This window comes from Phoenix dactylifera, chromosome 11 (genome assembly GCF_051530095.1).
Source record: "Phoenix dactylifera cultivar Ajwa chromosome 11, Ajwa_hap1_PhDact_Kaust_v1.1, whole genome shotgun sequence".
Taxonomy (NCBI): domain Eukaryota; kingdom Viridiplantae; phylum Streptophyta; class Magnoliopsida; order Arecales; family Arecaceae; genus Phoenix; species Phoenix dactylifera.
Genome location: NC_143200.1, coordinates 2,952,488 through 2,975,043, shown reverse-complemented (window position 1 = coordinate 2,975,043; position 22,556 = coordinate 2,952,488). Strand labels below are relative to the sequence as shown.

General features: G+C 36.6%; 3 protein-coding genes across 8 annotated transcripts; 2 read left to right on the top strand and 1 right to left on the bottom strand.

Moving 5' to 3' along the window:
* Positions 1-1,706: 1,706 nt before the first annotated feature.
* LOC103715198 (uncharacterized) lies at positions 1,707-12,416 on the bottom strand. Of its 6 annotated transcripts, none has more exons than XR_015970997.1 (7): positions 11,898-12,412; positions 11,591-11,683; positions 6,247-7,579; positions 5,397-5,666; positions 4,327-4,538; positions 3,175-3,345; positions 1,707-2,078 (listed from the first exon to the last, which is right to left on the bottom strand). XR_015970997.1 is itself a non-coding variant. In XM_008802747.3 (6 exons), the coding sequence occupies exons 2-6, from the start codon at positions 11,596-11,598 to the stop codon at positions 1,959-1,961; spliced, it is 1,887 nt and encodes a 628-aa protein (XP_008800969.1). In that variant the 5' UTR covers positions 11,599-11,683; positions 11,898-12,416; the 3' UTR covers positions 1,707-1,958. The 6 variants fall into 6 exon arrangements, 2 of the variants coding, with proteins under 2 accessions (XP_008800969.1, XP_026663535.2); XR_015970996.1 differs by having other exon boundaries at positions 3,175-3,330; XR_015970998.1 differs by having other exon boundaries at positions 3,175-3,330; positions 4,327-4,535.
* Positions 12,417-16,099: 3,683 nt separating this feature from the next.
* LOC103715197 (UDP-arabinopyranose mutase) lies at positions 16,100-22,378 on the top strand. Its single transcript, XM_017844734.4, has 3 exons — positions 16,100-16,236; positions 20,723-20,852; positions 20,935-22,378. The coding sequence occupies exons 1-3, from the start codon at positions 16,126-16,128 to the stop codon at positions 20,952-20,954; spliced, it is 261 nt and encodes an 86-aa protein (XP_017700223.2). The 5' UTR covers positions 16,100-16,125; the 3' UTR covers positions 20,955-22,378.
* Positions 21,026-22,378, top strand: RGP5 (Alpha-1,4-glucan-protein synthase family protein). The gene has a single exon (XM_088706402.1). The coding sequence runs from the start codon at positions 21,026-21,028 to the stop codon at positions 22,076-22,078; it is 1,053 nt and encodes a 350-aa protein (XP_088562528.1). The 3' UTR covers positions 22,079-22,378.
* Positions 22,379-22,556: the final 178 nt, after the last annotated feature.

Here is a 22,556-nt window from a genome sequence, read left to right as displayed (position 1 = left end):
AGACATGGCCTGTCTTGCCTAACAGCATAAAAAATAATATGTAAATCTAAAGAGAAAGGGGGTCTAGGAGTCAAAAAAAATATGAAGTGGATATGGCACTGCTGAGTAAATGGCGTTGACGCTATATTACCTTGAGTGCTCTCCATTCAGGAAGATAATTAAAACATATACTACAGCGAAAAGTGTTGGACCCAGGAGCAGGAAATCCTTTCTGAAATGATTTAGACAAATACTTGGCTCTCCAACCTAATCTTAATTGTTTCAACCCAAATAAAACTTTTAACTTCAAGAACCATTAGAGGTAGGATTAGCCCAAATACTTCGGCTCTCCGAATTTGCATTTTCTACTGAAGTTGCAAAGGTTTTGGGAAATTGATTTACAAACTCCTCTACATGAATCACTCTTTTTTTTGGTCCCGGTTAAAGCTCAAAGCTACACTTTTTTGGACCCAAGGTCCAGTGACTAGGATTGGAGGAAATGCTGCGTGTGCTCTCATCAGCCATCAATTTAATTTTTAGCAATTCCTACTCGCCGGGAATTAGGTCAATAGACTCCTCTGGCCACTGTTGATTATTACATCAACAAACTTCAATCAAAAGCACAATTTGGAGGCTTCGCTCCATTCCCTAGTTTTATGACATTTGCAAGAAGTGATGGGAGTTGGGTTTGCATCAGGTGATTGCAGATGACACTTAAATTGCAGCCACACCATCTAGCTCAAATCCAGCAATAAACTATAGAACTTCAACAACCAAAGAGACATTACATATATTCTAAGAACACCTGAGAAAATGTAGGAAATTACACATTAAAGGTCCGCTACTTTACCACATGAGCCCTTCAAAAAAATAGATGCAAGGAGAATCGCAAAATAAAAAGAGGTCATCCAACAAGAGATTGGCAGAGAATTGACAAGAGCTTAGGGGGCGAATCTTACTCGTTAATCGAAGTATAAGCATGAGATGGGGAAGAAAACCGAGTACACTATGGTAAACATAAAATTGAGTATACAACATAGAAGGCACGAAGAAATAAAACTGAATATAAGCCTATAGTTCAAAAGGCATGATTTAGGACATATGAACAGACAAAGGAAACAAAAGAAAACAAAAGTAACAAACCAAACAAGAATATGATTTACATTCCATCCTAGAATTAGAAACAGGACCCGTTCACCGACCTGACCAGCCTATCTGAAGCCCTGCAGAAGGATGTCAGTCCAGCAGATAAAAATGAACTGAACAGCAACTTACAAGATGATGATAAGCAGCATGAGTTCAAGAAATTCACATGCGAAAATGATTGTAGCTGCTAAATCATCTAGTTCAACAAAGGCATGTTGACAAAGCTACCATATACATGAAGCTAGGAGAAGAACAAGTTCTCAACGACAAACAGGCTCTGCGAGATGATCCTTGGCAAAGGAAAAGCAAACTAAGAAAAAAAAAATGTAATTTTTTCTTTTTCTTGTTCTGTTTTGGAGAAAGAAAATAACTTGTGACCATACTCCTAAGTGAAGAATCAAAAAATACAAGGAAAGCAAAATAGGCTATGCAACACATCAAAAGATACTGCAATCCTTGAGACAATTTGATCCTAAAATCATACAAGCTTACAATAGTAAAAGTTGGAAAGCCAACTAGTAAAGAAACTATATGAGGATAACTGTTGATGAAAAACTATATACCTTAAAAGAAGTGCATGATAAGAAGAAATTGGGCTTTGGTATACTTTATTTCCATTTTACTCTCCCACTCATAGTGATTTTGCCATATACAGTTTCAAGCACAGCAAAGAGGAATAAATTGGGGGAAGCAACTACGAAAAAATACATGGGAAAAAATTTGCCACAAACAAAATTTCCACAAATTCGTATCAAAATAAACTTGTACATTGGCTTTATGCTGTCAAAATTTTTTGGAGGTAAAGAAACAGACTGCAAGGGAGCCTTTTTGTTTTAAGGGGCCATTAGTCCTTCAATTGTATATAAAAGAGACTCCGCCCAGTCAGACCTGAATAATAACGTCTGTAGTGTCTGCATCACATCATAATCCGGATCCAGCTTACGCTGCCAGCCCTACAGAAAAATGGACCTCAATTTAATTAAATCTGTCCTTGGAAAATTTCTAATTGTGAGAACAACTAACAAACTTCCAGTTCATTGGTCATAGAAATATCAAATCCATTGAACATGTCTTCTTATGCCTTGAATATATGAAGAAGAACCCAATGCCTGAACCTAGATAAGAAACCAAAGCATTCACATATCCAAGGTTTAAGAGCCAAAATTACATTCATTTTATCTATACGCATGACAGAAAAGAAAAAAAGGGCAGCCCAATGCATGAGGCTCCCACTATTATGGGGTATAGGGAGGGTCAGATAATACACATCCCCATCCCCACGTGCAAAGAAGCTATTTCCATGACCTCGAACTCACAGTGGAGCAACCTAACCGTTTTCACCCTCTTTGCATGACAACAAAGAGCTGGTGCCAATTGGTATCAACAATGAAATCTGGTTGGATAACTCAGAACCATTTAACCAAGATCTGCTCCTATAAGAGAAACAAATTTATATCAAATATGTTTTAGAAGTCGTTTTCAGATAAAAATTGAAATGCCAACATAGGGCTCACTTGCGTAGCATCTCGTGGTATGTAACTAGTTGTATGTAAGACATGACCATACATAGTAAAACTCAATAAAACTAATGATTTATGGGTATTGTACTACTAGAATTGTATGAACCACAAAACTATTACATGCAAGGTGTTAGCTAGGTCATCTCAACTTCCCAATATGCGTGAAGGCACAAACACAGAATTGAAGGTGCTCTTACAAATTCTGTAAAAGAGACATTTTGAACACTGTAATTAAAAAGCTCACCTGAAACAAGATCTTATTACAAATTCTGAAAGGATACATTTGAATTCTGATAATCAAAAAAGCTCACTTAAAACAAAATCTACCTAATGTAATTAATTCAGAAGTTAGGAAATGGTCATGTTAAAGAAGGTTACATACAGATGAGTTGATGTTGGAATTATTTGGCTATTGCATCATTTTTTTCAGAAATTGAAATTCACAAATACCCGATATGCTAGATAGAAAGACTAACACAGATGGACATGAACAAACAATGATGCAAATGACCTTAACAAAAGAGATTACCTCAAGAACCAAAGTTGTGACCATTACAGTGCAAACATTGCCGTCGATGTTGACTTTATGGCGTCGGACTTGCTCAAGCAATTGATGCATGCACTCAGCTGGGTGAACAGAGTCACCTTCGGCAGTTCCCCAAAAAGTTAGTGACTTCTCCACTTCCTGCTAACAGCAAAACTGAAGATAAATCTCAAAACAGGACTCATTTCACACACACATGCATGCACACATATGCACAGTAAGAAAGTGATATGCCTAAGAAGATAACTCATACAAAGAAAAAGGAGTATATATCAAAGCTCTTTAGCATTTAATCTGCAGACTGTAGTATTGGTTAATGACAAAGAACAAGGATGCTATCTAAATAACGAATTTAAAAGTGCTACTGGCATGAAACATGCCACCTATTGATCAGCATGGCATGCACATAACCATGTTGCGCTCACACACATCATGCCATTCCAAAACACTAAAAGGGAAAAAAAAGGCATCAGGATTCCTTTTTGACTTGGTACTATGTGACACCGAGCTGTGTCAACATGCATCCAACCAGCACAAGTCAATACAAGCCATCTCTGCTCAATACCAAGCGACATGTCTGGTACTTGGTACTGACCCAGTACTGAGTGCCAAAAATAGCATGGCACATGCCAGCACTTGAAATCCTGGTCCGAAACAAATTTATGCATCGAGCGAGGATAACGGCCTCAGAATTAATTAAATTAAACAACGAATAGGAAATGCAATTTTATTAGAAAGAATGGGTTCCTAGTATAAGTTTCAAATCCCTACACCAACATCCCCCCTCCCCCGAAAAAACAAAATTGCAAAGAGATGAGAAGGTGAAGGAAACAAAATCAACAATAAAGAAAGCATCTTCTCTAAGCAGTAAAGTAATCAATGGTTAATGGTAGAATTTAAGAGGAAATCTTTTTAAGGCAATGAACGTTGATATGTGATTATATAGAGTGCGAAGACAGAATACGAGCATTGCATGGAGGACACTGTTAAAGTAGACGAGTTGTAAAATTAGGACAAACAAACTCTGATCAAAAGGTTGGGTGTATTGTGTACCATAGATGGATGAAATAGGAATATGTTTTCTAAAGGGTTTTGTTATTGTTACATGTAAGTGAAACTTAGCAGACGTTTTCTGACCTGCAACTAGGCAAGTTGCACGTCAATTTGCTTCAAGTGGCTTGCCAGCGGGCGCTTGCAAACTTTTGGTTGCTTGTAAGCCACTTCGACTGCAAGCAACTGACTTGCAACTTTTGTCCCTTTTGCTGCAAACATGGTTGCAATTGCACTCGCAGCCTCTCTGGTTATTCTGACTTCCCACCTATCTCGTCCTCTTCAAACGCACATCCCTTCTATTAGTATAATAACTCTATGTTAATATATTAGTATGACAATAGATCACGACATTAATATCATACAGAAACACTAAGTCATATACATTATATAGCAATGATATATGACATATACTATATTAATACTATTATATCGTATCATTAAAATAATGCATCTATAGTAGTATCTTAAGATGGATGGACCTCATAAAGTTGGTATCTTGAAAAGAGAAAATGTCTCCATCTTGAAGTTCAGATGATTGGTTGCTAGAGTAGGGTGAGTTGAACCAAAAGGTTCCGAAAGATAAGGTAATCAGTGCAGTCTATTTTTTACGATAACTACAACAAGATGCTTTGAAATGAAAAGCTATTACAGGTTGGGTGGTTGAAGACAAACTACTACAACATTAGAGTCAGTGTGACCAGGATTCTTTTGCAGATAACTTTCTTTGAATCAAATTTTGTTATTTATGCGCTCGTCAAGTGATAATAGTTCAGATTCTTTAGGCCTTAGGAAATGGCAGATTATACTGAGCAAGAATTCAAATGATAATATCTCATATTTATTCACAACATGCCTTAGACAATATAATATCATTTCATATGTTCAATGTACTCTCTAATGGTAACTGCATGGTCCCACATATTTTCTTTATTGACATGCAAATTGACTCCAGTTTACGTTTAATATTTTTCAGATGAATTTCAATAATCAAACAAATACCGTGTTTCTACAGGTTCATGAAAATTTAATAGGACAAAAAGAGCCAAAGAACATACACGGCCAGTATCAAACTGCTAAAAGAATGGTATATAGAGCATTTTTACAGGAGATGAATTTCAGGCTCCTCATGTCGCTAGGTTATAATCAACAAGTACCTCTATAAAAGCCTTTGGATTTGGACAATTTTGTTGTTTTGATAACCTCAGGGTGCACTCTGCTGCAGTACGGCCATCCCTAAGAGCAACAGCCTTGAAGAACTCCAGCAAATTTACACGATCATTGCTGGAAAGCTCAGCAGTCATGCCTACATCAAGGAAAACAACATGAGGCCTTGACTTAAAGAGCCCTTTATTTGTCCGCTGGGGTTGAGATACTCGAACGAGGATATTGCCAGGATGCATATCTGCATGTATAAAATTGTCCACCTGAAAAAAAAAAGGCAATTCAGAAATTTGCAATAACACATACCCCCATTTTACGATATCCATCAAATCAGAAAGGGGGTTCAGCATAAAAAAATTGTTGTCACTAGTGCAGAAAACTTCAAAAGTACAAATATGCAAAGAGTTAAGTTGAAAGGGAAGCATGCTGAAAGATTGACAGAAATATAGTTAAAGGTAATAATCCTATGGCTAATGTGTTAAAATGAGATTGCATGTCTTATACTTTTCCTAAGCTTTTCCTATGACATGCTTACAAGGCAAGCACTTCACAGTTTCAATTTTAAATTTCATAAATAATGTGACAGGTATAAGAAGCTTTCAAGCTGAATTGCTCTTTGATAGGTAAACTTATTTATACAGAAGGAAAGGCAGAAACTAGGCCTTATACCATTAGGATGGATCAGCTATGAAGCACAATTTTAAACCAAAAAGCACCAAAAAGGTTTTCCCAGAACTATTTATACAAAGCATGATATGTATATATCTCCAGTTAAATCGGTGACTTCACTTTCCAATTGAAAAGATATAAGAAAAATCTTAATAAAAGAAAATAAAAATATACCAGAAGCATCTTCAGGAGTGCATGGGTCCCGATGTGAGCAAGGGCACTTTTAAGTCGATTATGTCCTTCAAGCTCATCAACAAAATGAGAAACGCTTTCTCCATGCTCATATGTCTCCACCAAAACAGCAGGATGCACTAGTGGATAAAGAGGCTTTGGGAAAGAAACATCCTTCCACCTGCGGAAGTTGTAAATGAAACGGCTCAAATGGGCAGCTTCCCTTGCAAGATCAACTTGAGACATCATGAAAACGGCAAACTGTTGCACACTTTCATCCAGGCGCAACCACTTCAACGCAGGAACGAATGTGGAGATCTTGGCCACTATATTAATGATCATGAAATCCCTCCTAATTGACTCGCCAACACCAGGATGTCTAACTTTTACAGCAACTACAACATTCTTGACCTTTTGACCAGGATATCGAAATCTCAAAGAAGCTCTATGTACCTGAGCAACACTTCCTGATGCCACAGGTTCCTCCTCAAAATTCTCAAAAACATCATTGAGCTTACGACTGAATGCTTTTTCAATGGTTTTTTTGGTGTAGGAAAAGCTATGTGCAGGTGCTTTGCTGTGGAGCTTTGTCAACTCGGCACAAAGATCACTAGGGAAGAGATCTGGGCGTGTAGCTGCCCACTGACCCCATTTTATAAATGCAGGACCTGCACTTTCTAAAGTACGATGGACAAGACGGAGCCATGTTTTCCTATACTGCATGCCAAAACTGTCTGCAAATGGAGCCATTACTATCATAGGCGAGAATAGAATTGCCAAATAGACTGCTCTTAGAAATAAAATAAAACACTCAAAAATTGAAAAAATTAAAGAAGTGAGATAAACATGGCCATCTTGTGCCCGCGTGTAAAGGGAATTCCTAGATGGAATGTACTCCCCATCTGCCCATGCTGTCTTACTCATTGCCATCTTTCCCGCAATAAATGCAAGGATACTGGGAATTAAATGAGATCTACAAACAGCCAAGCTCATGGCACAAGAAATCCTATAGACCGACGGAGAGGCAATTCCTCTATAAAAGCATATCATGGAAAGCCTTTTCCAAGCAACTTGGGCATGATGTCTCACTGAACTGCTGGCTGAAAGGACTGCTAGCTTCTTCACATGGTTGATCTCGTTTAGGTTTTCTTTAGCTTTACAGAGTGTAAATGAAGTGTTTTGTCTACTAGGAAACTTGTACCGTGAAAAGGCTCTGCATGAGACAGATAAACCATCTATAAAAGGTGATCTATGACTGCGAATTGTAGAATAGCAGGGTACTCGATCCACTCGAAAAGAATAGCCAATTTTTTTGATCATTCCAAATGCCAAAAACCTGCAATTATAGAAAGGATATTAGCACTATATTATAGAACTTTAAGAAATTGTGAATATAACTACCTATTTTGCACCAGAAAAATACAGTAAGTAGCATATAAGTAACATGATTTATTCATTATGTTATCATACTTTGTTAACATCCCAATAAATAAAAAAATAACACAAGATGTGTTGATAGTGATCGAAAGAGTCAGAATGTGTTCTCAACTCATATGTCTAAACCATACATTTTGTACAGTCCATTCTGTTTTCTTTTCTTTTTTTTGATGAAGATACAGTCCATTCTGTTTTCAATCATGCATAAAAACATCTATTAAACACAAAATTATATGTTTTAAAGCAATTTGAATGCTGTAGACCATGATTAAATGTATGAAAATCAAATTTGATTGTGCACTGGTTGGTAGTGATGATAGAAATAAACACCAAATTTAACCATAATTACCGCCTATTGGACTGGTCACTGTGCCTGACTAATCTTGGCAAAGTTACATGTGGCTAATGGGAAGAACAGAGATGTGCAACAGGTTTCTATCCAGGATACGCTTTGCTAGAATTAGAGATCTGAACCATGATGTATGGAGATTGAATTATCATTATTAGATTGGTAGGATCTGGTCTTCCTGATGCCACCTCAATCTAATCAGTTAGACTAGTTAAAAGGCATAAAAGTGGAAGTTGTATCATTTTTCTTTGAAAAGTAGTAGTCTAAATCAGTACTTTAAGGACAAAGGTTTAGCAGTCAGAACCCAAAGAAGAATACTTGGCACCTACACAAAGATCAATTTCGCAGAAACTTACAGATAATGGTGCCAGACGAAGTGTTTGTATTTATTTATCAGAAGTTGTGTCAAAATTTTATTTCTTAAATCACTAATAGTGGATTAATTAAGTTCACATGATCGAAGAACAAGAGTGTAATGAAATTGGAACTTAAGATGAAGTTGTTAAGAACCAACATAACAAGCAATTTTGACTCCACGGGTCAAACTAGAAACTCAAACAAACTTTACCTCAAATATCGACTTCCTTCAGTCAAGAAAACCTGAAACTTACTCTGTAGTTAAGGGGCAAGAAGCTACTTTAATCAAATGGACCCTGTGGTGCACATGGTCTTGTTTAACTTTTATGAAGTTGAGCTGCTATATGAAGTAGGGTATAGGCTACTTCTTAACTTCATGTCTTCATCCAAAATTGAAGAGATTCACTACAAACTTAGGAGCATTCTCCAATATAATTCAGAATAAACATCAGTTAGGACCAAAATCAAGGGGTGATTTCACTTTTTATTACCAAGAACTAGTTCTAAAAATATGTAATGTATAACTTTCAGATAATGTTGAGGCTAGATGTAGTGTATTATGTGTTTGGTAGCATACAGGATCATAGAAAAACCGAATGGATGAGTTGGCATGAAAGAAAATTATACAACATGTTGGTGTTCGGATGATCTTTGCAGAATGGTATCTGGCTGGTTAACGATGTGGAATGGCTTATGGCTGCGATGCAGAGTGGTGGTAAAGAATAAAAATTACTTGAATGGATGTTAGGGACTAGTCATGAATCAACATTTTAGACTCAAATATTTATCTGAATTTCATGCACTTTTGGGGGGCTCCTTTCATCTGCTAGTATAGAACAGTCTCAATAGTCAGAACTGCTGTCAAATTTAAACATCTGCAAGAATCTATGAACCAATGGTGGTAATTTGGCACAGAAATGCTGAGAAGATAGAATGAGAAGAAAAAAAAGGGAAAAACAAGAGAATAAGAAATGAGAAGGCCTGGGTCAGGAAAAATCACTCCAACATAAAACTATGCACTGGTCAATAATAATATCTAAAAGAGAGAGTTACTCAGAGTCTCAAGACCTTTAAATAGCTTTTGCTAGTTATCAGTCATGCCTCGATTAGAGTTCCCAAATTAAGAAGTAAAACAGCCACTTAATTGAGTACCAACAGGACTCATAAAATAAGAAACATACCCCAGGCAACAGATAAACTGATCTTGGATAATTTTGTGATGCTCCAATTATTAAAATGTTTGTCTTTATTTTCAGCAATAAAAATGATCCAAGAGAACAATATGCAACTACATAAATAGCACAAGTTGAAGAAAATAATGGAGCAGACATTGAGATGAGTATGGTTTATTTCTTATTTTAAGAGTCCTTTGGCTAGAAATTATTTCTTATTTTAGGAATCCTATTGAGAGTCAATCACATGACTTTTATTTCTTAGTTTGTGAATCCCGGTTGGTTAGGGTCACTAATAATTTTAACATATCAAAAGTCTTGGTCGCCGGCTGTTATAGAGATTATTATTGACTTCTTTGCAGTTATTCTCTGCATTCCCATGCTAAATTAGATTCTTGCTGTCAATCAGATCTCAGATCGGTTTTGAGACCTTTTATACTGGCTAGCTAAAAGAAGATCCCAGAAAAAAAGGTGCAAACTTTGTATAGAAATTCAGATTGAAGAAATCCAACAATCTATTGGCGGTATCCATGCAAAATTTGGAGAAATTAGATACAGGATTGGATCGATGGTCCGGAGAGAAACCCAGTACCTATGATGTGATGGGATTTTTGAAGTGTCTAGACTCTAAAGCAAGATGAAACTGAAACATTCTCCTATTTCATAAGAAGATAGGGTGTTGAATTATCCGACAAAGAAAACAATCTTCTAATCTCCTTCCACAAAGTTCAGGAAAGCAACTTGCTGAAATCATAAATCCTAGAAGACATGTTGAAGCTTTAAAAAATCAAGGGCAACACCTTCTTGGTTTTCAAATATGACGTGCAGGTTGACTAACTTTTTATTCAAAATCAGCAACAAGTGGACAAAAAGCAAATCTGAATGCCATCCAACTGTTTAGTGGATATGAAGAACTGCTTAAGGGGAAAAAAAGGAAAAAAAAAACTTCAAGGAAAGTGGTTGAGAATAAATTTGAGAACAGCAGAAGTGACATACATGCCTTTTGCCCTATTTGGAAGGTGGAATGGACAATTTGTGGATGATAATGATGGGAGAAATCATTATGATAGGTCGAGCTTGTGGTTTCTCTCATCCTAATTTATGGGATAAGATGAATCATTTCTATAGTGATTCAAGGTATTCTAGAAAAACAAAAATTGCAGAATCAAGAGCAAGGATCGTCGTCTCAGTACGGGACCCCATATTGGTGCTACACTAGCATTGTGTCGATACGGTATGGTATAAATTTGTTTTTGGCATATCGAGTGTCAATATGCCTTCCGTATCGGGTACCAGTACTGAACCAGTACAGTACGCCCTATACTACCCGGTTCAACCGATACGGCGAACCATAATCAAGAGAAACATGATCTCCTTCTTCAATTGTCTTTCTAAGTAGGTGCCCCCACTGGTTGAGAGATATCAACGGACAATTCCTTCCATCATTCAAAAAGCTCCTTCATGTTCAGGCGTAGGCTCAAAATAATCAAACCAGAGATTGTATATAAAAATAAAAATCAACAAAGATAACACCTAAAACAAATGAACACTGGCATACAATGGCACCATCAACTATCAATTGACAGAACCATATAAAGGCAAATGGCGCCAGTATATAAAACAAAATCATAAATGTTTAAAATCTTGACAATGGTGACTTCACACTCAAACAAGAGACAAATTGTTCTTTGAGCATATGACACTGTTCATTATTTCATCTTCCTCTCACTTCAGAGTTTAGGTGTTCTTTCCATAAAATACTAATATATCTATTTCCACAGACTTCGCAAGTAACCATGATTGGCATAGAGAACTGCTTGTCTTCAACATAACTGCAAAAATGTCTGGCCAGCTACCACTTTCAACATAAACAAGCTAGTTTTTAAAACCCATATTTGATTCCACGCGATGGAATAGCAACCAACTTGCTTATGATTCTTAATTTCGCACTATTCTTATATCTATCCCAAAATAACAGGATGCGAAAACCAGCCGGATAATTCCATCTTATAAACAGAAATTTGGAACTGACCTTGCCATCAAGTTCTTCTCTAGAAACAACCTCCGATTCACCCACTAAATTCCCTTCAACTGTCACCTTAAGCCTCCGATGTAATGGGAAGAGCTGAAATAAGATGCAACGTATCTTATTGAAAAAGATTTCCAGTATTTAATACAAAACCAAATCACGATATAAAAGTTTCTTCCGTGATGTCCATATAGATATCGCCTGCAGGAAAGGAGTAGGGATTTCACTTTGTTCTCTCCTTCTCTGCAGGGCTCTTTCGCTCATCAAATGACGAAAAGCAGAAATTTTTATGTCGGAAATCACAACGAACCTTTGCTTTCCTAATCAACGATCTAGGACCGGCTACAGCGACCTCCTCAACGGCGGAGCGGGCGGTTCCAGAATCGGACGCCTCGGGAAGCCATCAGAACTCCATCAACGAGGTCTCGGGCGACATAGAAGATCTCAGAATGACGCCTGTGCGCGTCTGAAAGGTAGGAAAGACGGAGAGGAGGATGGCGATCGGATTCCTCCCTCCGAATAGGGGAAACGAAAGGGCGAGCCAAGAGCGACGGGCAGAGAAGGGATCGAGAATTAGGGTTAGGGTTAGGGTTCCGAGAAGGAGGCAGAGAGGGATTGGAGGGAAGGGAGGAGCTGATCGTATAAGGAACCCCGCGCGATGCGCGGGAACAATGCAGGAGGTAAGGTGGGAGAGAGAGAGAGAGAGAGAGAGAGGTGGAAATTATCCGGGCGCCGTAAGTTCACGGGCGCACGCGAGGATATGATATCTCCACTCCCCGTGGAGCGGCGAAGGCCGGTCAAAACGAGCGAACGAGCGAGCGAGCCGGATGCCAGGAGGCCAATGAGGTTGGAGTTAAAAATTAGCCTACCACCTTCGTGTTCAACTTTTTAGTACTATGCTAAGACTTTGGTTTCAGAAAAAATATTTTTTACTGTAATATTTTTTTTTAGATATATAATATCAGAAAAAAAAATTATATATTTAGTTAGTTATTAAAAAATAATATATTTTAAAATAGTTTATATTTTATTAAGCAGATATTTTTCCAAAAACAATATATAAAATACTTGTTATGTCGGTTCTATCTAAAAATTTAAAAGTACATTTCGAAAAAAATTACACTAATTCTCAGTGGGGATTTGAACTTTTCCACATTCTATATGGATTTTTCTTTCCTATGGGTTATGGATCGTGAAAATCTTATTTTCATAAAAAAGTTACTTTTTTATCTCTCTTCTTTCGAAAACTTCAACCAAACATGAAATTTTTCTTCATTTTTCTATTGACTATACTTTCCCTCGTCCGCTTCCAACGAAGGAAACGAGTTCTTGGAGTAAAGTAATAGACCTACAGATTTAAATTAAATTTACAGATTTGTAGAAATATTAACTTTATTTTTTTATAGCAATAGTTTCTTTTCAATTAATATCTAATCGAATTATCCTGATCTTATTTTTATGTAATGCAAGATTGAAATTAACATGTATACATATTATGTATTTGCATATACAATACACACATTCTGTCTAAGAATACTTTCGCATGTAAAATACCTAATCGGTGCATATGTGAACTAATTAGTACAAATACATAAATATATAGATATCTATGATACATATTTGTAGATAAAAGGATGTTTTTTAAGGGTAATCCGCACATTGAGACCAATCGATGTATATACATTCATCAATACATAGACAAAATATGGATTAAGGATGCATACTTCTTTATTAACCAACACACATATTCTAGAGTATGAAGTTTGAGTAATGTTGATTAAGTCAAGGTCAATTCAGTCAAGAAACTAAAAAAAAAATGAAAACTAATTGTTTCCATAGAACGAAATAAAAATAGTTGTTTTGCCTTTTATATAAAATTCCTTTGGAAAAACCACAAGTTGATTCATTGTTTTACAGAGACCAATTGAAGTAGTTATTAATCTTCTTCACATACTCCATCACCTTCCCTTGTCCACCTCAACCTTCCTCCATTGCACTTCATCATCCTTTGTAGGATCAACTTTGATGACTAGTTGCTAATAATAATTAGAACCTCCAACAGATCAGGTCAATCATTATTCATATTTGGTCTCATTTCAGTCAAGGAAAGTTTGATCTGATTTTTGATACTATGACTCAGTTGAGAAAATTAAGCTTGGCCTCGATCATATACTTCTTGCTTGATATGGTCTTTAGACTTAAGTCACTCAACTTCTATACCAGCTGATTTTCAATGGAACATTTTCCCAAATCTATGCAACTCAACCTAAAAAGCTATGAATTTAAATTTCCTAAACCTTTTATCTTTCATCCATTTGCCATATTTAGGTTTGTGGATTGGCTATCGAGCTATTTATTTGTATGTTAAAGGTTCAATTGGAATTGATCATGTTTTTTTGTCAACAGCTATAGTAATACAAATCCATATCAACAAGTTTTTTTTAATACTTCTAATTAGTTTTTCATATCATGACTAAATTTTTCTGAATATATAATGAATGCTTTTAGAAAACCTGCATTGTAGATTTCAGTCATAAGGCACAGCAGATTATACTATTTTATTGGGAAAGAAAGTCTTTATTAAGACTCGTAAACTTGAGTAGCCCATATGGGAATTTAATCCTAGCATATAACTAGAAATACAGTTCTTGCGTGACATGTGGGACTTGTAAAAACTAAAAAGAAGTTTATATATATTGGATTCAGATCCCTCTCTTCTTATAGCTACAAAATTCAAAAGCTATTAGAGATGAGACCGGCTTAGTTGTTGTTCAGTAAAGAATTCGGCATCAACAAGTATGCTTCAAACTTTTATCATCCAATTTATTGCCATGATCAATCATGGAACTATAGTTTTGACTTACAATCTATATGTAAAGAGTTTTATATTAAAATTTTCATGAGAACTATTGAAATGCCATGTTTAGACCTTTTCATATTCTTATTTATTACTACCCATTCATGCATCATTTTATAATGTGGTAGCTAGACCTTTTATTCTATCTACTTGCCTATCTATCGCCATGTAAATTCATTGTCATATTTTGTTTCTTGTAGCTAAACCAGTATAAGCGTATGCAAAAGCCACTAAAGCCACCAAGGCATTAAGTGCATGACACCTAAACGCCTTGGCCATCCATGTACATGTATTTTATGCACTAATATAACATGCATCTCCTTTTATGTTTTGTATATTAGGCTCTAGTCCTCCACCACATATTATAGATCTTAATTCCTGGTTTGTCCCCCTTGTATTGAAGGGAAAAAAAAAAAACTCGTGTCCTCTACCAGTTCATATATTATATATATTTTTCATACAAATTGATTCATCTAATCAGACTCAAACAATTCAAATTTGTATAATATCTCATACCATTGAGATATTTATAAGCTATTTTAAATTTTTTGTGTTTCGGATCTATTAAATATATCTCAGCTTTGATTGCTAGGAGCATCAAGGTAAAAAATTTCTATTTTTTTAAAAAAAATCTGGTTTAAAATACGATAAGTCTATCCACAATAAATAGTTGTCTAATATATCGCTTGAAAAAAATCCAAACATATCAAAAAGATTTTTATCCAAAAACTTAAAAAGAAAATTAGGAATGTCTTTTTAGCAAGCATGCTCTCTAACTCCAAAATTTTTTGATTTGATTTAGATAGATACCATGGCTCTTGGCCCTAACTAAGGCATAACTCGTAAGTCTAATTCTACTGGGTACACATATTGGTGAGCCAACATAACGTATCCCAGGCCCTTCCAGGAGATTAAAAGGCAGAAAAAAATGAAAAAGAAAATAAAACCAGCCATTGGTTAACAGGCACAGGTTGCATCTTTCGCACGAAAGAAGGAATCATTCTTTCATACGAATCCACCATTAGATCATGCAATAATCACTTCAAGATCTATACAAGCAGATGGAAGAAAGGGTTCAGAGTGCTTTGAGAGCTGTCCAACATAATCCATCGATCGATGTATCCTATATCTGTTATTCGTTAGGAAGATCTTGATATTTATATAGGACTAAAAAATTCAAAAAAATACTTTACAACTAGCTATTTTGGATAAGATTCTATATTTCTATAAATGGTATCAGAGCAGATTAGACTCATGGTGTACGTGAATTAAGAGAGATACATAGCTTAAATATGGGAGTATATAAGAAAAACCCATGCAAGCATGTGTTGAGTCCTCCATCAGTTATCTGGAGAGATTATAAAACATATCTGGGCTATTCAGCATTCTAAAATGAGTAATTCCCAAATAATTTATAAAAAAAATCTTATTCTCCGGACTTGACAAGGAATCCTAATAAGGAAAAAATTATATATAAACATAAAAAACCTAGCTCTCGTGTGGCTGGAGATCGGCTAACGCGCTTCCGTGCGACGAAGGCGGATCGCTCGCCACGGCGGAGAGAGAGCAAAGAAACAGAGAAAAAAGGGGCGATTTTTGCGGGTAATTATTATAATAGTGAGAATAGCCAGTTTCCCACGAAGGAATTATTAGGAGCGGCGTTGGTTTGGTACAGTTGTGGATGCAACCCCCATCGCTAGTTTCTCTCACCGTTGACTCGGCTCTCCTCCACATCGCCCACATCACCGATCTCTCGGCGATCCCCGACCCCATCCTCGTCGAGCTCTTCCTGGTACCCCACACTTCCTCTGCTCTTTTCTTTCTTTCTTTCTTTCTTTTGGTTTCTTTTGGGGTATTAGTGCTGTTGGATGAGGTGATCTCTTTCTTTGCTCTTTCGAATTTGTAATTAGATTCATGATTCTATTCTTTCCCTCAACCTGATTGCTGATGCCTTTTGATTGATTAATTATTTATTTGTTAGTGATGCTGGATTTTGAAAGAAAGGAGGTGGAATTACGTGAAAGAGATTTTGGGTTGAATTAGGCGAAATTGCAATTGCAATTAATACTGTTTTCTTGCTATTGGCTATTAAGTTTTCATCTGCTGAACTAGGAGGATTGTCGGTATGGTTTTCTTGCTGCTGAGCGATATATTTGCGAGGATCGGATGATGCCCTAGGTTTTCAGATGAATAGTTATGAGATTCTTTTAGAAGGAGCTACCAAGATATCTTGCCCCTTTTGGACTGTAATGCATATAGAAAGTTCGAATTAGAAGAGGTCAGTGTGACATTGGAGTCATAGTAATTCGACGTATTGCATGTGTCTGAAATGAAAATGCAGTACCTTTCCGCCATCAGTAATTTCTGGCCACATTGAGCCAGAAGTATGCTTTATGGTTGACGAGTCTCAAGCTCTGAGCACATCAGTTGATTGAGATTTAGTCATCTTTTCAAGATTGTAAGAGCAGGCAAGATTGGTGATAATTGGCTTTTAGTTAGGATGCCTTGCACTGATAAAAGTATGCATTTCAAGAGATTATGAATGACCACACCACCGCAGAGAAGCCATTTTTAGGGGTGTTATGCAAAGTTACCTAATTTGTTGGTTTATTTGTTCTGGGTTTGGGTTCATTCTTCCCGATTCCCTCTTTTCAATGAGCTTTGTCTGCCTGCATTAAGATGAGGTTTTAATTTTTTATTGGTTCATACACTTGATTTTTTATATATATATATATATATATATATATATATATATATATATATATATATATATATATATATATATATATATATATATATATATATATATATATATATATATATATATATATATATATATATATATATATATATATATATATAGATAATCTATTCATAACATGGTCTCAAATCACCAGGAAATATGGGAAACTGGGATTAATAGTACTAGCAATTTAGGGGACAACTTGAGGGGGGAATGAGGGGAGGTAACATCTATGGAGAATTCTTAATATAATCATTTCATTAGAATAAACCATATTGTGAACTGTTTCACCCATTGGTGAATTAAGTATCTACGATTCAAATTACCACTGTCTGCTTGAAATGTAGTTCAGGGAAAAAAACATTCAAATATTATTGCAAATATTGATGCTGAAGTTCTTAGGCATAAAATAGCCCTAAACCAAAAACAATGATGGCAGTGATGCCTGTCTCATGGACAATGTTTCGTTATCACTGTGATCCTACTTCATTTTAAGAAGATGTGATTAATTACGCTTATTGTGAGAATCAAATGATACGAAGAGACTAACAAAAATGACTTCATTTATGATTTCATAAATCAAAAGATGGTGAAGAACTAGAGAAGATTCCTATAAATGCAGAACTAACAGGGAAATGCTAGAACTCCCTATGAGAGAGATCGCCAAGACCATGATACACCCCAGCAACCTTCTTTTTATGACATTCTAAGTTTCTGACACAGTCGAAGATGAAGAGTGAGATCAGACTTTGATAATGGTTGATATGCTGAGTGTTAGGATATATGCTCATGACCAACAAGTGGTTAATTTGAAGAATGTGGAACAACATAGTGGCCAAAAGTATTAAAATCTGAGGCAAGAATGCCCGGATTAAAATTTTTCAAAGAAAAGAGGTAAGCACTTCTCTAAGATTACAATGGAATTGTTATGCATGAGGTAAAATACATGCAAGAAGTATGATATTGCTAGGTACACTTGAGTCTGAAATCCAATTATCCAAGTATATGCATACTTAATGCAGTGTGCATATTTTAGGTAATGGGAGTTGTGGCTGAATCAAACTTAGTGGCTTGCACTAGTATCTTCAACTAGCCAAGGGAAAAATTTCTAAAAGAAATGACGTGCTGTAGCAATATCGGACGCTGCTCTTATAGCTTCCTCTCGGCAGACTTGATTTACGCCTATGTGAAATTACCATCGCCTTCATTAATAAAAATGCACTATCAAGTCTGACGTTTCAGCTGAAAGCGTCCATTTCAGCCAGAAACCCAAAGCTGACCGATTTCGGTCCAGTTTTGGCAGAAACTGATTTTGTGCTATTTTTATTCATAATATTGATACCTAGTTTCGTCATGGTGTCATTTTTTCATTTAATTTAACATTTATCATCATTTCAGGGTATTTCTGCATTTCTAAATTAAATTTGGCTTAATAATGTCAATTTTGGGTCAACTTTTTCTTTTTTTATTTTTTCTTAAAGTCAAAAGTAGAGATACCTTTCATGAAAAATTTACTTATGGGAAGTGAGAAGCACTTTCTCAAGATTAACCTTATGCTTTTGGAATATCTTATAGAAATCAAAGCTTTTGGATGCTTGGCTTTGAGAAATTTAAGAGAAGGTAGCTTTTCCTAGGTATAAGATAACTTTCTGGATCTTTAAGATGATTTTTTAAGAGAAATAAGAAAAAAATGGTTTATGCATTATATCAAGCTCAAGCCTCCTCAATAAGGTAACATTCTCATCCTAAAAGATTTTTATATTTTTACATCCTTTCAAACTTTTAGCCTGAAAACACCAAAACCATAAATCCAAACATTACAAACAATATGCCTCAAAATTCTGTAACTTTTATTTCCTTGTCTGGTTTAAATTTATTTTATTATTCTCTAAGTTTTTCATCAAATTTGGCCAAAGCTCTGAAACTAGGTCGAAACGACTGAAATTGGCGAAGCCGAAACTTGGTTGGGCCGGCTGAAATCACAAAACAAGTTTTTAAGCTTGCTCTCTAGAAAGCCAGAACCAATGTGTGAAGTAGAAGCAGCATGAGATGCGAACTGAGTGGTGATCTAAACTAAGTACACTATAGTGGGATGCTGCATGGCAAGAACCCAAAGATGTCTCTTTTCCCAGCATATTGAATCAAGAATCAGCCTGGTCTAGCCTATAAAATCATGCCCTTGGTAGATCCAGCCAAAGCCTAGTCAAAGAAGGCTGGCCTAACCATTATTTTGGCTTCAAGACTTAGCATCTACTTAGCAATTTGACCAGATATAGAAAATCTGGACTTGATCAGGGCTTTAAGGAGTGGCGGGTCACATAAGATTCAGTTTATTATTATTTCCTAGATCTTAGGGATTTAATTATTATTCAATGTAATATTTTTATTTCTGTTTTGTCAAGATCCTCATAGGACTCAAATTAGTAGTGAATAGTAACCTGTTAAGACTATCTAAAATGGGAGTGGCCTGCTGAAATGGTAGTTGTCATTTGATAGTTTGTGAAGTGAAGGAGGGAGGAATGTATCCCTTCTTTCCTCTCTCTTATCTTATCTTTTCTCTTCCCTTTTCTTGATTCTTATGCTCTAATTTTATGCACGCTGCTGTTGTATAGCAAAAAAGAACGTATCTCAATCAGATATAAACCATTTTCTTGGGAACTGGAGATAGCAGAGGATGTAGGTATTCTGATTTCTTCGTAAGTAATTACCCTTAGATCTATTTGGACAACTGTGGAAGGCATGGAAGCAACACAACTTACTAATATGTCTTGCCAAGAGCAAACATTTTTTGAGTCTTAGTTGTGACAATGGGTCATTATTGCTGAAAGGACTGACCAAAGTTCTTTACTATTTTTAGCAAAGAAAATTCCTGTGCATTTTACTTATGAATATTTGATGCGCCAAAATAGGTTTCTCATGCTTATATTTAGGGGTTGGGAATTGGGATATCATCAAACTTAATCATGTTACATCATTGTTTTGATTGTACCATGCCATTCAGTCCTTTTTTGGAATTGCATGCTAAGCTAATCTTATTAAATGAGCTTTCCATGGTTGATGGAGCCTTGGAGTGTTTTCACCAGTGTTATCCTGGTGAATTTGGTAGCGTTGCTTCTACAACTATTCAATGGGTCTTTCCATGAGTGTTGTCCTTCACTCTTCAAGTTAATCACAAGGTCATCGAACCAAATCTCATGTTGACCTCTGACCTTGTGCATGTGCATTTGAATATATGCAGCAATCATTACTGGTATATATTAAGTATCAGGTCCAGGGGCAGGGCCATGTAGTTTACAAGAAGACTCCTCTGGAGGTCATTTATGTTTCTTTATAAGTATTATTATGGATCATCCATGGGGAGTTTTGCAAAAGTATGTTACTTTTGCTCCAGGAAAGCACATTATGTTCATAACTAACAACATTCTCTTTTACCCGTTCGTTATTTTACTTTGAATTATATGCTGGTGGGTAGGTCATGCTTCTTTTGCCTGCTAATGTTACCTTCATTAACCTCCCATGTACTTTAAATGTACAGAAAACCTTACATGCAGGAAAGCTGACAGAGAAGATTCTGAAGTTATTCACGGCAACTGGTAACGAGGAGATCCTTTTCTTTGTACAGTCCCTCAACATCAAACAGATCCTTACCCCAATTCTTCCTACCAGTAAGTAACTTCCCTTTAGCTTTCAATATAAATATATAATGTAAGAATATAGAATTTTCACCTTCTAAGTTGCACATTGCAGGGTGCTCCGAAAAATTTTAGAGCTGCAGTTGAAATCAGTTCCTTTAGTTGAAGACTATCCTTTTCAAGTTGAGCTTTTTGGTTCCAGCAAGATGTCTTTGAACATTGAGGACAATGAGGTTGATATCGTGATTGCGGCACTCCGATCTGATCTCACTGCTTTCATGGAGAAATGGCGACCATTTTTTTCCCGCTTCCACCTCATAATCATCAAAGATCCTGACATGGAAGAGGACCTACAAATACCCCCAGGCTTTGATCATCAGGTGTTCACAAAATCTGATATGGCTCAGATTCTGGGAGCCACTTCCATCAACTTCTCCGGTCATTCATGCCGGTACTTTGGTTATCTCATCTCACGCAAGAAATACATTATCTCCATCGATGATGACTGTCTTCCTGCAAGGGACAATACTGGCACCTTAGTCGATGCTGTAGCACAGCACATAGTGAATCTTAAGACACCTGCCACACCATTCTTCTTCAACACACTCTATGATCCATTTTGCAAAGGTGCAGACTTTGTCCGAGGCTATCCATTCAGTCTGCGAAATGGAGTTGAATGCGCACTGTCTTGTGGCCTATGGCTCAACATTGCTGACTATGATGCTCCCACTCAGGTTGTAAAACCAAATGAGAGAAACGTTCGATATGTGGATGCTGTGATGACAGTTCCAGTTAGGGCGATGATGCCTATGAGTGGAATCAATATTGGGTTCAACAGGGAGTTGCTTGGTCCTGCATTGCTTCCAGGGTTACGTTTGGCAGGAGAGGGCAAGCAAAGATGGGAGACAATGGAGGATATATGGTGTGGGATGTGTGCCAAGGTGGTGTGCGACCACTTGGGTCTTGGGGTGAAGAGCGGGCTGCCGTATGTTTGGAGGGGCGATGGGGTTGATGTGAAGGGTGCCATGGAGAGCTTGAAGAGGGAATGGGAAGGCGTGAAATTGATGGAGGAGGTTGCGCCCTTCTTCCAGTCGGTGAGGTTGCCAAGGACTGCAGTTACCGCAGAGGATTGTGTAATTGAGATGGCAGCGATGGTGAAAGAACAGCTGGGGCCACTGAATCCGGTGTTTGCAGGTGCTGCAGATGCCATGTTGGAGTGGGTCAAGCTCTGGAAGGCTGCAGGATCTCAGGGAGCATAAGTTGGATCGGATTTATTTTTAGGGTCCATTTCACTCTTTCCCATTTAACCTTTGAAGCTTTATGCTTATAATATTTCTGTGGCTGATAAATAAATTTTTTTACGTGCTTGTTAAAAGCATGGATACTGAAGCCAAAGAAACATTATCTTCTGGATAACTGCTGCTGGATTATGAGATCGTTCATTAGTTTATGTAATAAACATTTCATTGCTTGTTAAACCATCTGCAGGCAACTTTATCACAAACATGTCAAAGATGGTTACTCTTGCTTTTTTTCAATGCTTTCTATTGTTTTCTTTCTATCGTGTTGTGCTAATCCTCTGATGACTCTACTCACATGTACGGATAACTTCTGATGAGTATTGTATTCTTTTTGTCCATGTTGCATGTATCACTGCTGTACAGTCATCCTGACAGATCCACCAAACACTTATTTAGTAGATAAAATAAAGATGCAGCTGTTCAGTTTATTTGACAA